Raw genomic sequence first — 15,432 nt, 5'->3', positions numbered from 1 at the left:
AAAACTTCGGGTTCGGGTCGGATTTTTCGGGTCGGGTTCGGTTCGGTTCTTCGGATTCGGATATTATGCCCAGGCCTAATGAAGACTCGTCGCAATCATCTTATTGCTTAGGTTTTGTGCATGTTTAATTTAATTACTCAATCTAATCTCAGGTTCGGTATTTGTACAAAAAAAAATCAGAGTTCTTGTCTTCATGAAAAAATATAATGTATGTCCGCCTATAGATCCTTAATGTATATATACTGATTAGTGACAACTCTATAAACAAAATTCTTGTCTTGAGAGTTTAATGGAAATGATCTTGAAGCGCTTTGAAAGATTTTCGAAAGACATAACTTTGTAGCTATCTTAATAGTTTATCAAACCATAATGTCAAATGATTTTGGTGGTTCATATAAATTATGGTGTAGTCAAAGTTTTGGAGGAAGATGATTTTTACCTTTTGTTTTCTAGATATTGTTGAGGCCAAATATGCTAAAATAAACTTTGTAGTAATATATTTAAGATTTAAGACTTTGTATCTTTTTTATTCGTGTACGAGCGTTATGGTTTCAATTGATAGTTGAAGTTTTAGCAGCAAAATGAATTAGTGCTTGAGGGTGTTACATAGTAAGGAGAAATGTTGGTGCATCCTCAAATGATGAAGCTACATACTTAGAAATATAGATTGTACTTATTATCCATAAACAATGACTTTATTTTAAGACTCTAAGTTGTTCAGAGATTCTTGATATGGTCAACTGAGAGGATAAATACGCATCTTTTTTAAGGAGAAGCTTCTTGAGCTAGTAAACACAACATAGATGGAATTAAGGTCAAGTGATGAAGTACGATGAACCTTTGATGGAATTATAATGATGCTAGTTTAATTTTCACTTAGTTGTGATTGGATAAGTGGTGTATGTATGTTGAATCTTTTGGAATGAATTATTATGATTAGAAAGTGAACAACAGTTTCATCAAGGAAACAAATCTTTCTCTCTCGCGAAGACCAACTCGCCCTAGCCGCCGTCAAGCTTCTCCTTTTGATTTGACCTCTCCGGCCACCGGCGCTTCTCGCCGGAGTCGTGAGAGGGTCGTCCGTGGTTTGTTCTTCCTTGCGTCTTTAGTTTCGGAGCCATTCTCAGCCCTCCTCTGGCGGATCTAGTTACAAAAGTTTCGGAACGGCTTAGGTTTGGGTCTTCTTCCGATCTCGGCAAGATCTTCCCTGAGAATCGTCTCCTTTTGGCTCGTGTTGGTGCGCCGCGAATTGTCCTATCTCGTCGGTTGCTTTGTTGTGCGTATTTGCAGATCTGGTTATGGCCCGTTGGCGTCCGATGGTGATACACGATGCGTTAGCTTCTAATGCGGCCGAGATGTTCTTGCCTCCTCTACGGTATCATCTAACTTTTGTTTTCTTTCGTCCATGAGATTGCTGCTTCTGGTCTCTGGTTTTTGTGATTTTGGGTGGTACAAATCTTTGGTTTAGGCAGTTTTAGAAAGTGTGTAGGTCAGTTTAGGCTGCCTCGCTCTCCCTTCTCTTGCTGTTAGCCCAAAGCTTTGGTCATAGCTTGCTGGCGCTCTTTTGGTTTCGTGATTTTGTTGATCTTACTTTAGCCCTTTGATAAGCTTTATGTGATCTCTCCGGTTCGATCGTGTGCTTCTCTCATCTGAGTGTAGTATCTTCCGGTTTGAGGTTTGTTTCGCTCCTTGTCTCTACACCCAAGACCTGATCGAGGTCTGGTCAGTTCATGACTTCTAACGAGGCGTCTCCTTGTCGTTGTATACGACAATCGCCGCTTCTGGAAGATTTGTGGGATTTGGTTTATGTGTCTCATGTTTGTCTTGCCGGAATAGAAGTTTAGGTTCATCTGCTTTGAGAGGTACCTTGGCTTCACAATAGGAGGTTTCTTTAACTGTAAGATGGACGCATGTTGTCCTTTGTGGCTAGCTTTGCTCACATCGGTGTTGGGGTAAGTTTGGCATGTCCTTTTATTTCCTTCTGAGCTTTAGTTTTCGAGTTTGTCCATTGTTTCGTCTTCGGTGGTTTGTTCACTCGGTTTTAGTTAGTGTCCCTGTGTTTTAGGGCATCACTTCCCTTTGTTGGGCTTTCGCTTCCCTCTTTTGGGCTTTGGCTTTCCTCTTTTGGGCTTTTAGACTCCGAGAATATTAATGTCTTCCGCCGGCTTAGTTTCCGAAAGAGTTTCGACTCCTGTCGGTCTTGTATTTCAAAACCGCATTCTACCTTCGTATAATATAATGGAATCATTCAGACGGAAAAAAAAAAAAGATTAGAAAGTGCGGCTAGGATTAATATGACAAACATATGAAATTGTGAAGCATGTAAGTTATGTAATCAAAAGGCTTTCACTTTCATAGCGACAGTTAAAAACTTAAAAAAGAAAAGAAAAATACTTGGGTTCACCCTTAGGGGTGAACCTTTATATTCACCCCCTTAATTTCAGTCAATCAGAACCTGCCACTTAATAATAATAAAAAATTTAATTTTTAATTATTTTCCACTAAAACGAAATCATGTATCGGTTTGGGTATATTAGAAAGGGTTATGGTTTAGATTTTATGATTAAACGAGGTCAAATATCGGTTTGGATTTATAAACGGATTTAGATTTTATAATTACACGTGGTTAAATGTCGGTTTGGGTTTAGAAAATATGATTAGAGTTTAGATTTTATGATTAAACGAGGTTAAATATCTGTTTGGGTTTATTAACGGATTTAGATTTTACAATTAAACGAAGTTAAATGTCGGTTTGGGTTTACAAAGTCCGATTAGGGTTTAGATTTTTTTATGATTAAACGAGTTTAAATGGTGGTTTGGGTTTAGAAAGTACGATTAGGGTTTAGATTTTTTATGATTAAACGATTTTAAATGCCGGTTTGGGTTTACAAAAGAGAATTAGGGGTTTGATTTTGTAATTAACGAGATTATATATCGGTTTGGGTTTATAAAAGAGTGATTAGCGATTAGAGTTAATAATTAAATGAGTTTAGTGGGTTTTAATGAATTTATTTATTTACTTATTTAGATAATATTAATTGTTTTAATTTAGTTAATTAGATGACATGGCAAATTTTAATTGGTTAATTAAGAGGAGGTGAATGAAAGAGGTTCACCCCTAGAATTGTTCAAAAGAAAATTACTAATGTCATCGATTCATTTCAAAAAGTACGACACATAAAAATAGCACCATGAAAACAAAAAGGTTCACACAAGCCCTGACGGGTAATCAGTGACGGATCACATCTCTCTCTCTCTACTCAAAGGTGTCATCATCGTCATCAGGAAGTGGCTGACTTGCTGCCGCTGCAAGCTCCGCCTCATGCCTATAAATATAAAATTGTTAACTGAAAATAAAGCCTCAAACATCAACACTTAGCAACAAATTAGTTTTAGAGAACTTACTGCTGCTGAGCAGCGATGTCGATTTGAACTTCCGGGGGAGCAAGGGCAGGTGATTCCACAAAGTGAAGATTAGCGTCCCTGAGACAAGTAAGCAACATTCTCAATGTTCATTTTTTTTTGTTGTTTCACAATACTACAATGACGGTTGATTTGAACTGTTGCTTACCCGGCGAGTTTTCTAGCAAGGTACAAGAACGGCTTCTCGAAATTGTAGTTGCTCTTGGCAGATATTTCGTAATACTGGAGATTCTTCTTCCTGTGGAAAGTTACTTGCTTGGCCTTGACTTGCCTGTTCTTGACATCAACTTTATTCCCACAAAGAACAATTGGGATGTTTTCACAGACCCTGCAGCATGAATTTTGATGACATTATTGTTTAGCAATATGCCACATATAACAAAGGTCTAGAAGATCTAGCTTCTGTGTGAGAGTTCATACCTGCAAAGATCACGGTGCCATGTTGGAACATTCTTGTATGTCAGACGTGCTGTGACATCAAACATGATGATGGCACATTGCCCATGGATACTGTAACAAAACAAAACACATTTTGTATCCAACAAAATATTTGCAACAATAACCTTATATATAGCTTTTCATGTAGCTAGCTTGCAATCATGCTATTGAGCTTGAAATCATAACCAGAGAAGAAAGTACTTACTAGTAACCATCCCTCAGACCACCAAATTTCTCTTGGCCGGCAGTATCCCAACAGTAAAAACGGATCTTGCCACAGTTAGTGAAGAAATCAAGAGGATGAACCTCAACACCAATAGTGGCTGCAAGAAAACAAAAAGACATCAGAATGGGTGAAGTCGTGAATAAAAGGTTTCAAGGAGGGGCTTGCTTGCAAGAACTTACGTTCATACTTCTTCTCAAACTCTCCAGTAAGATGTCTCTTTACAAATGTGGTTTTCCCTGTGAAACGGACGAACATCCACCCAAAATTTATCAGAGGGTTAGCCAAATGCATTCAACCACTAAAACTATCTCAGAATTGAACTGAGACAGATCAAAATTACCCATAAGAACATATTTTAAGCATGGATAAGTAATAAAAAAAAAAGTAACATCACAAACTAACATCACAAACTAAGTCAAAGCAGCAAAATCAAGAATCGTATTTCTAATCATAGCCAAATGCATCAACTACTGAAACCATTTTCATAATTGAGCTGCGACAGATCAAGATTACTTATACATTCACATATTAAGCATAGATAGGTAACTCTAAGCTCTAGACAGACAAACTGAGACAAAGCAGCAGCAAACTGTAGAATCAAGTTTCTTATCAGATTAATCATCAAGATTACTTATAGAAACGTATTTTAGGCATGGACAAGTAACAAAATCAAGCTCTTAAGCAGGTAAACTATATCAAAGCAATTTGATCCAAAAATCGAACAAATCAATCATCTGTTTATATTTCTAGAAATAACAAAAGAAAGGTGAAGAAGCTACCTGTGCCTCCATCACCAACGATGACGAGCTTGAAGCTAGGGTAATCCACGGTTTGCTGGTTAGGTAATGCCTGACAATTACCGATGAGAAAAATCAACAGATCACGCGAAATCGAAGAAAGTACAAATACTAGAAATCAAAGTAGAATCGATTAAGAAGAAAATCAAGGCAAAGAAGAAGAGATAATTTTACCATCGACGAAAGTGAAGCTACGCGAAGAGTGTCAGAGGATGCGGCGAGAGAGAGAGGAAAGATAGGTTTTTTTAAAACAGAGAGAGTTGTGAGCTTAGGAATGACGCAGATACTCAAACCCGGTAATCTAGAACTGGACCCGGGTTCAGATCCGAATCCGGCCCAAAATATCCTCCTGATCCATCATAGGCCTTGTCATTGTTACTACTTACTACCTTTGGAGCAATAATATGATATTGAGTTTTGTAGTGGAAGAGGCATTGGATTTGAATTTTTTGGTTCAATGGTTTATGAAGAAAAGAGAAGGTTTCCCAGAAGAATTAGTCTTGGCCGATACAGAACAATGTTCTTATCTAGCCAATGACTTGTAAGTAAGACTAGAACACCCAAAACTAGTCATAAGGATATTAAGAGACTGCCCAACAAACTCTTATAGGGTAGAGAAGATTAAGAAGGTCAACCATTCCCCATCATCTAAGATATTGGAAAGTACTTACTGTGTTGAAAAATTGATTTAAAATGGAATCAAAATGTCCAACATTCTTGCTATTTAAAACGTCTAAACTGACTCATCTAAGATCTTAGATATTTCTGGAGGAGAACACAAATTCATTACTAAAATGTTACAGACTTTTCACTATAAAAACATTATAGCTATTCTTCGTTCTGACGATTCCATATCAAAGGACTTGATGAGCTTTCCCGTAGTATCGGTTAATGTATGACGACTGCAAAAAAAAAAAAAAAGAGCAAGCAAAGATGATTCACATATGCAAAGCTTTGTGACAAACTGTAGTCAAAACCCATTTTTCGAGTTATGTAATTAATTGAAAAGCAGTATAAAACTAATTGGAGAAGGAGGGTTTTTTGTTTTTCTTTTTTTCTTACCGTCTTGAACCTGGGGACGTCTGGTGAATGCCGAGGGTAGAATTTGTACAACTTCATGTTTTCAAAGGCTTCCTTAGTATCTTCGCTCATTTCTTCTATTGCTTTCTCTCGAGCAACTTTGGCCTCTTTGCTTGCTTTCTTCGCTGCTCGAACTTGCTCTTTGACGAATTCCTGAGAGAAGGAACAATGGTAATTAGAGAAAATACTCAACCGTCAAGACTCAAGAACTGACGATTGCGTTACAGCTTCAACTTACGTTGAATTCATCCTTTTGTTCAACAGGTAATGCTTCATCTTCAATCAGACCATCGACAAATTCCTGAGATAGATGCAAAAAAAAAAAGCCATCTCAAGATTCAGCATACAATGAATGCAATTTCAAACACACAAGGAAGGAGCAGTGCAGAGATGAACACTCTCTTGAACTAAATGAAGAAGTAATCTCAGTTTTATGGTTACAAAAAAGCCAAACACACACCTGAAGTCTGTGAAACTTCCAGTCAAATTCACATACAACCTGCACAAAACAGAAAACTTAAAGCATGATTATAAAGAATTTATCCAAAATAAAGTGCCCCTATGACTGCCACTTCCAACACAACATTCATTGCATGCCAAAAAACTTACCGGCGGTTCAGAGGGGAACAATATGTCGACCTCAGTACTCTGTTCAAGTTCATCTTCCTTCAATGGGTTATAGAAATCTGCAAAGCAAACAGAAAAAGAAATGTTATATTTTGTTGTTGTGTACCAGATACATAATAAGGAAAAGCCTGCCATGTGCTACAAATGGTTCCCTCTGCGAATTTTAACTAGTATTGGTAGTAGAAGAATAAAACTTACAAGGAAGACAATACTCAAACATTTTTACACGATCTTCCTTCATATGTCTGAGAGCAGCTCTGCAAATAATGTAATGCAACTCAGAATCCCTTCATAGCAAGTGAACATCGATTTTTTTAACTGAGTCATGTGACACATGTTTCTTACCTCCTCTGGGTATAGCCGAAGCAAAAAATTTGAAAGTTCACCCTATCAACTTGTCTGTCTCTGCAAGAAGAACAAAGCATAAAGTAATTAGCAGTTTTTCAATGATTTAAGCTATCCCAAGTCACAACAAACAAATGTATAACATATCCACGTGGAACTCTCATAGTACCAATTTTCGAAGGGAATGTAAGGAACCCAATCCATTTTCATCTGCTTCATTGGAACGATTTCCTCCTCTACTCTCTGAAGTCTGAACCACTTTTATTCCTAGCTTCTCAGAAGGCGGAAAAGGTGATTCAATCTGCGTATTTAGAAGAATATTAGAAAGAGAGAATAAAGATAATATATGATCAGTGATAGCAAACAAACCATTGGTAGAGATGTAAACAATAACTTACCACAACAACTGTTGGGACATAGACAGTCTTGTTTACATCTTCGCAGAAGTCAGCTGTAAATATAAAAAGAGAAAAAATTAAACAGGAAGTAGAAGCAAATGCTAAAGAAAGAAAGAGAGCATACTGCACAGCCTAATAGATTTCAAAGAAATTTAGAAAGAACCACAAGTGCCAAAGATTATTTAAACAAGTTAAAGAGATAAGCGAGAGAAACATCTTACGTTCTGCAGTGCCAAAAACAAAGAATTTCTTCCCATAGAGCATTCAACCTTCCTCAAATGCTTCCTGATATACAACAAAGAAACATAAATACCAGAATCTCGTCAGCCTTGAAAATCTCGTCGACTCAACAACAACAGACAATAAAAGATGGAGAATGTGATCCAAACATCCGATGATGTTGAAGTCAAATGAATTCCTCAAAACGAATAATATACCTCAGTTCCCACTGGAAATGCATTCTTCCACAAATCTTCCTGAAAACACACAAAACAAGCACGCATGTAAATTTTGCCACTCACAAGGCAGCGATAAGAAAAGCAAACAGGCCCTTTGTTTTCAAGTTACAATATTTCAAAAATGATATACACCACACTTACGAATTCTTTTCCCTTCTCCTCAATTGTTCTCATAGAGATAAACCCACAATACCAATCTGATACCACCAAAATAGTTTCGTGCAACCAAGAACCCTTAAATAGCTCCACAGTATAGGTTAAGTTGTAAGCAGAAGCTCCACCAAACAAATGAACAAATTCAGGTCTAAAACGTATCTCATTGTTGTTTTCACAGCGATATAACCTAAATCCCCAAATTTCATTGAAACCAAGTGATAAATAATACATAAGCTAAGTATACATGATTAATTCTTAGAGCAAATCATACCAGATTACGTTTCTCTTCAATGTACTCAAGCTCTTCCCTTGTTTTGGTTGCTCGGGCTTTCTTCTCAGTTTCCTTCTTCGTGGTCCTCTTCCGCTTACCTTTGCCTCCATTATTGACGAATTTAGCCTAAAACACAGAAACAAATACATCAAATCAACGGAATTGAGACAATCAAAACCCTAGATCAATGAAACGTACCCTAAGCGTCGAAGAAGAAGAAGAAAGCAAAAGAGAATTTTACCATTTTAGTTTCGAATTTGCGAGAGGAGATTGAAACAAGGCGACGAACGAGAGGAGTTTTTAAAACAGAGTTGTGAGGCTTTTGCCGCTTATGATTGACGCTAAACCCGGTTTTCCATAACCGGATCCGGGTTCCGGCCCAATATACCCTCCTGAACCATAGCCCCTTGCCATTGTTTGAGGAAAAAACCCGATCCATCTATAACTTTTCAAATTGTTAGCTTTTTTTTCCCGGCAAATTGTTAGATTAATAACAAACATCTCAACTCAAGTAATGAGAAAAAATACATATGTCTACACTTTGGTTAAAACTTAAAACATTAAAGCGAAATATATCTAGAAGAGAATAAGATATTTTGGTGATTAAATAAAATACGTTCTTTTTTTGATAACAGTTTTTATTTAAGTAAAAGAATGTATACATTGTTAACTAAAACGTATCTGTTGAGAGAGTATACATGGAATAAGAAAATGAATACATTTTTTTTTTTTTAATGAATACATTGAATCAAATACATTTTTTAAGTACAGGTCGCTATAACCGTAAGATGAACCATCGACATCCCAACGAAACATATATTCGAGTGTTAGATTATTTTATTCACTTTTTCTTTTTTCCCTTGTAACGTTATTAAATTAAATGGCAACGCAACTGGCTTAAGTATAGAAATGTTTATTAGATACGCAGAGGGGGCAAGGAGTTTTAAAAAACTGAGAATATATTATACGACGAAACGAACCAAATATACAATAATGAAAAATTAATCTACGCATATAAATAATCATATACTCCAATGACAAAACAATGTATTAAATTAAAAATGCTACTAAATCCACACGATCCCTTCTTCTTCTTATCCATTTCAATGCTCTGTTGGAAATTCGCATTTCCCATACTCTACAAACACACACACAAAAAAAAAAAAAAAAGAACAAAAAATTAATTAATTTAGTTTATGTTTCCATTTATACGTCATAATTTAATAATAGTTCTGTATACGTAAGAATCTAGTAGTAAGCTAAAAATAGCATTTGTTGTTCAACTATCCCAACTTCCATAATTATTCCATCTTCCAAATATTTTTCCCATTTCTCTCACGATTTTCAGGAAAAGTAAGAATGTGAAAATAACTAGATACACAGTATGTAAAATAACTACTAATTAAAATAATAAAATTTCGAGAGAGAATGATAGGGTACTTACTAGGAGGTTGCGAGACCACGTACGCTGCACCACCAAAATCACACGTGCCAACACCACGTGCGTTCTTCTGATAGTAACTGTTGAACGCGTAAGAAGCGTGAGCCTCTAACGATTCAGGATTATAACACGTGGCACCCGGCTGAATCGGACGGCAATCAGCACCTCCTTCGCCACAAGCGTAGTCGAGACCTTCCTGAAGCTTCTCCTTCGTCGTTTTCCCATTCGCCACACACCACGTCTGTCCCACGTGCGACGGCTTCACCGGAACAACCTTCTCTTTGTTATCGTTGACCGGCGTTGACTTACCGGAAAGCGAAACGTCATACACTTTGTTCTCGTTCGGGTAAAACAACCCGTAGTTTCTCTCCGATGTCGGACCTGTTTTTTGATTCTCGTTAAACAGAGCAAACAAATAAACGTTAAGTGGCTCCTTCGGTTTTAACGGCGTTCCGTTTCCCGTTAACACTCTTTTCACTAATCCGCCGTTATAAGCCGCCGCGTTAGCAGAACCGGCACCGATCTCGTTCTCATCTCCGGCAGAAGGCCAGCCAGTCTCCGTCACCACGACCTTAACGTCGTTAAATCCAACGGCGGACATAGCGGCGAAAACGGCGTCGATCTGAGCGTCTAAGAGACTGTTATACTTCAATCCGTTACCGGAATCAACATTCCCGGCGTTGTCTTTAAACAAAGCGTAATCCAACGAGATCTTATCGGCGTTAGCTGCGTAAGCGAAGAACGGATAAGCATTCACCATGAGATGCGACGACGTTTTGCGGAGGAGATCAAGCATCGGTTTGATAACCGGTTCGATTAACTCCGGTTTAAAAGAACCAGCCGACGGTGGATACGAACTCGCTAACGCGCTTAAAGCAATCGGCGACGAAATCTTAATGGATTTGTCGAGATTGAACTTAACGAGAGAGCTTTGAACGTTCTTCATAGCTGGAACGAGATACGTCGTCGTGTTCCTCGGATCGACGAAGACTTCGTTTCCGACGGCGATTGCTTCGATATCCGTCGCCGGAATGTATTTCTTTATGTTTTCCTGTACCCAAGTGTCGGTGTAACTCTGATCTGCGGCGGCGGAGGCGAGATTTTCGTTGGGGAGAGAGACAACGACTTTGATTCCGGAGTTTGCGAGTGCGGTTAGTACGGTTTTCTCGGTGTCGTAAAGCTTGACGCGGTTGATTCCTTGTGTTTTAAGCAGCTCGACTACTTTCTCCGGTGCCGGAAGATTGTCTGCAATCCGGCCGTAATTCACTCCGATCATTCCAGAATCTGTAAAGAAAACAAAAAAACAAAAACAAACAAAGACATCAGAATCCAACATTAGAAATATACAAACTCAGTGAAGAAATGATGAAAATGAGAAGTAACCTGCGTAAGTGAAGGGAATGGCTGAGAAGGAAGAGAGTAGGAGTACTAGAGATAAAACGAAAACAGCCATTGTTGTATAGAGAGAAAGGTTTTGTATTTCGATGAAGGAGGAGCTAAAGATGGTGTTTATATAGAGGACGAAGAAGAAGGAGAACGAGGGAGGTGGAAGAAGTGGGCCTACGTGAGATAACTGTATGTTTTTGTTTTTGTGATGTAAATATTTTCAACTCAATGACGTGTCAAAAGTAAATATTATTTTAATTGTGAATTTGACCGTTTCAATCGTGTACTGATTGGATACGTACCAATTGTTGTCAGAGATGGTGGGGTACGTGCTAATTAGATTAGTGTCGATTTTACTGCAGCTTTCTCCTTTTCCTGGGGGATTTTGTTAACGTTATGGTCTGTAGTTATATAAAAATGAATTTGTTTATACATACAATTGCAAGAACACTTTTGAATACGTTTAGAAAAGAGTTAATGAGAAATTATACCGAGTCAATGTGTTCCCTAATTATTGGGCACTGCGGCCAATAAGAACATATACTAGTATCTGATGGTAATAAATACTAAAATTAATCACTTGTCGAAAACAGCTACTCCGTTAAAGTCAAAATTATATAGGCGAAAAAAACTGTTCGGAGGAGTGGTAATTAATCGGTGATGTGAGGCATTACTTGGTCGGAACAGTGTAATTAATGGAAATTGGGCCTCGTCGTGAAATGAAGAATCTACAATGGGGGCCATGTGCCATTGTTTTATCCCCCATTGTTTTATCCCCCATTGTTTTATCTTAGAGCTTTCTGATGACTCCAACGTCTCTTTTTTCGTACGTTCAATCATTTAGAGAATTCCCAAATATTCCATCCATTTTTTTTCTTTCATGTTTGGAGTTATTATTGTTAATAATTGTGTTTAGATATGTTTCGATATCTTTATTAATTCAAGTGCTAGATTTACATGTTATCTTTGAATTTGATAGTAACATGATTATTCACAAGTTGGTTGTAACTAATATTTTGACTTAGCAAATTGGGCTAGTGAACGCGTTTTATATGTGTGGATCGGAAAAATGAATCTTGTAAGGTTAGCTAAACAAACAACTCTAATTATTTTCCAATAGTATAATAACTAGAATTTAACCTGCGGTGTACCGCGGGGCTATATTTTTTTTAAAAATGTAACGTTATTTTTTAAAAGATTAACCGAAGATATATCATATTAATTTGTATTTTTAAATGTAGATATCTATCTATGTATTATTTAGTGTATGATTACTATTGTTTAGATTTCAATTTTTGAAGTATAGATACGAAAACATATTTTTTTTTTAAGTAACGATGTATGGTGGATTTTAAAATTGTTTTACTCCACAGTATACCGTGGGTCGGGTTTTTTATAACTAAAAATTTTAAATTTTAAGTTGTATTTGTTTTGTTAATATTGTTTCTTTTGTTTTGTGTTTAAGATTGTATAATTGTATATTGATTGTTAATTTTAGGATTTCATCCGTGATATAACGTTATTTATTAATATCGACCCAAACCCGTCATCCCATATAAACCCTTCTATATTATGCCGTTAGCTAAATTATTAGTGTTATAAAATCCAAGAAAATAAATTATTATTGTTATAAAATCCAATAATTTTAGGATCTCACCCGTGGTATACCGTTCTTTGAACGATTTTAAATTTATACTACTAATATATATTTTAAATTTATCATATAAAGTATATGATTTCAAGTTTTTGTGTTTTTTTTTTTAATTTAAATAAAGTAAATGATGATAGATATAGTTCTTTTTCCTGTATGTGTATATGATTTTTCTATGTGAATATTTTGATTATTATAAATTAGTATTTTTATTGTTATGCAAAATGTTAATATAAATTTTTTGTATAAATTTTTTTTGAAGATATATGGAAAGATTGTGTAGAGATTTTAAGAAACAAATTAGGCAAGCTATTGTTTGGTTAATATCTTTTATTTAAATTTTGTAAAAGTAAATAATTAATGCTAATGACATTCTTTGTAAATACTTAGCAACTCTAAGATTTATTTGCTAAGTGTACTCCAAAAATGTATATATAGATGAATCAATCTAAATGGTCCCTATATTAGGTCTCCGTCCACCGAAAAAAAAAACGATATTTTGTATACTAATAGTTGTCCTACACAAATAGAACTCTATTGCTAAATGTCTCATTTGGATGAAAAACCAAGATTTTTGGACATTTACGACTAGTTATTAATTATTATGTGAGATTAAGATGCTTACAGATTTTGAATATTATTACAATTTATTTTTTTAAAATATATCTGCTAATGATGTTTCAGATTTATTTATACCTTTGTTGTCAATTCAGAGTTATGTATATATGTTGCATAAAATTAATTATTTGATAATTTAATAATCGTGGCTGAATATTATTAACTTCTACGCACATATATGCTTTAAAAGGTCAATACGCATGGTAATTAACTACATCAATTTCAACTTTAGTTTGATCTTCGGTGATTGAGACATAAATAATGAAACCAAGATTAATCATTATAAATCGATTATCAAAACATAAAATAATAGACATCATATGGTGGTAATAGCATCTTTCGATGATCATATGTATGTTTTTGTTTTTGAATCAACTTGTCCACATGGTAGTGATATTATATGTAAGCTGGTTTACATATACATAACAAAATAATGTTTGGATTATGAAAGTAACTTTATTTTAATATATCTTATGGGATTCGTCGACATCGTACGGTATGTTTCACCAAGGCTATTAAGACTCTTAAGTCGGTTCGGGGAATTGAAAATGAAATACAATGACAAGTCCATGAATATTGAAAACATTATATTATCCAGAGAGGTGTCACATTCATATTGACTTAATTTGTAACTATTATGACCCTATTCTAATTATGAACGTTAAGTAATATATTCGTATGAATACAACATCATCATTATTAGTTTCTTATCAACCAAGAGAAAGAATTCAATGTGGCAGGTCAATTGAATGCTGTCCAACAAGTTGAATTTTAGATAGGAATGTTAGCCTTATCCTTGATCTTTACGTTAGGATACAAATTGTATCATACATGCCTATTAATATAACTATTAAAAACTGGAAATATATTATATATTGTCGGGCCGAAATAGAAGTCGTCACGAAAAATAGACTAACCATTTACACACTACGACGGTCGACGACGTACATAATTATTTAATATTAAATAATAACCATGCATGCATTAGAAGTTGAGAACATCAATAAAGATATAAATTTTATGAAGAGAGCTGCCCTAAATTTTTTGAAAAAAATATCATAATTTTGAGTTTCTTTTTAAAATACCACAAAAGTTATGTTTGCTAGACCATTTTTATTGGGAGGTGCTTAACTTGGTTTTTAGCTCAAAAAAAATTAAAAGTAAAGGTTTAATTGATGATTTTGCTAAGGAATGATACTTAGCTAAGAATAAAAAATTGGGCTAAGAACTAAAAAAATTACTAAGAACCAAAACTAAGCATGATAGTTGTAGAAAGATTCAAGAGAGAAACGAAGAAGATAACGAAATTCTGTTATACTCTCTTGAAAAGTTTGTTACAATGGAACCCTCTATTTATAGGGGAGAGTTCCGGTTAACTGAGATAACCACACTCGGTTATCAGTTTACATTAAACCAATCTTATACACTAATATCCTCCCTCAAGATGAGATGTATATGGAGAGAAGACTCATCTTGCCTATAAGAGATTGGAAAAGAGCAGGATATAGTGGTTTCGTAAGAACATCGGCGATCTGATTTGTAGTTTGCACATGCAAAGTCTTCAGCAAGCCTTGGTCTATCCGATCACGAGTAATGTGGCAGTCATTCTCTACATGTTTCGTACGCTCATGGAAGACGGAGTTGTTGGCGATGTGAATTGCTGCAGTAGAGTCACAAAAAAGAGGAACAGGTTTGTTTTGAGATACCTGAAACTCATTGAGTAACTTCACAAGCCAAGCTATCTCCTTGCTTCCCATGGCCATCGCTCTATACTCAGATTCAGCAGAAGAAGCAGAGCATACATCTTGTTTCCGAGATTTCCAAGAAATCAAAGAACTTCCAAGGAACATACAATAACCTGATGTAGATCTTCTGGAGTCTTGACATGAATTCCAATCAGCATCAGTATATGCCTTGAGACACAAGTCTGAAGTAGCAGAGTAAAATAAACCCAGTCTAATGGTTCCTTTTAGATAATGAATCACTTTGTAGGCTGCCTTTAAATGTGAGGCTTTAGGAGCTGATGAGAATTGACACAATCTGTTGACCGCATATGTAATGTCAGGTCTTGTAATTGTCAAATACATGAGCTTCCCAATCAATCGTCTATAAACTTC

The 15,432-nt window shown here is 35.8% G+C and overlaps 2 protein-coding genes and 1 pseudogene across 2 annotated transcripts; all 3 read right to left on the bottom strand.

Annotated features, from left to right (window-relative positions):
• Window positions 1-3,066: 3,066 nt before the first annotated feature.
• LOC9300458 (GTP-binding nuclear protein Ran-3) lies at window positions 3,067-5,168 on the bottom strand. Its single transcript, XM_002864336.2, has 8 exons — window positions 5,059-5,168; window positions 4,867-4,936; window positions 4,267-4,323; window positions 4,067-4,184; window positions 3,844-3,933; window positions 3,572-3,751; window positions 3,406-3,483; window positions 3,067-3,326 (listed from the first exon to the last, which is right to left on the bottom strand). Exons 1-8 carry the CDS (start codon window positions 5,059-5,061, stop codon window positions 3,257-3,259), a joined length of 666 nt encoding a protein of 221 aa, XP_002864382.1. The 5' UTR covers window positions 5,062-5,168; the 3' UTR covers window positions 3,067-3,256.
• Window positions 5,169-5,538: 370 nt separating this feature from the next.
• On the bottom strand, window positions 5,539-8,663 carry LOC9300457 (annotated as a pseudogene).
• A 497-nt stretch (window positions 8,664-9,160) lies between these two features.
• LOC9302156 (glucan endo-1,3-beta-glucosidase 13) lies at window positions 9,161-11,374 on the bottom strand. Its single transcript, XM_021032824.1, has 3 exons — window positions 11,044-11,374; window positions 9,664-10,944; window positions 9,161-9,357 (listed from the first exon to the last, which is right to left on the bottom strand). Exons 1-3 carry the CDS (start codon window positions 11,111-11,113, stop codon window positions 9,323-9,325), a joined length of 1,386 nt encoding a protein of 461 aa, XP_020888483.1. The 5' UTR covers window positions 11,114-11,374; the 3' UTR covers window positions 9,161-9,322.
• Window positions 11,375-15,432: the final 4,058 nt, after the last annotated feature.

The sequence above is a fragment of the Arabidopsis lyrata genome (assembly GCF_000004255.2).
Source record: "Arabidopsis lyrata subsp. lyrata unplaced genomic scaffold ARALYscaffold_8, whole genome shotgun sequence".
Taxonomy (NCBI): Eukaryota; Viridiplantae; Streptophyta; class Magnoliopsida; order Brassicales; family Brassicaceae; genus Arabidopsis; species Arabidopsis lyrata.
Note: the sequence above shows the minus strand (reverse complement) of the source record. Positions and strands in the feature narration are given on the sequence as shown.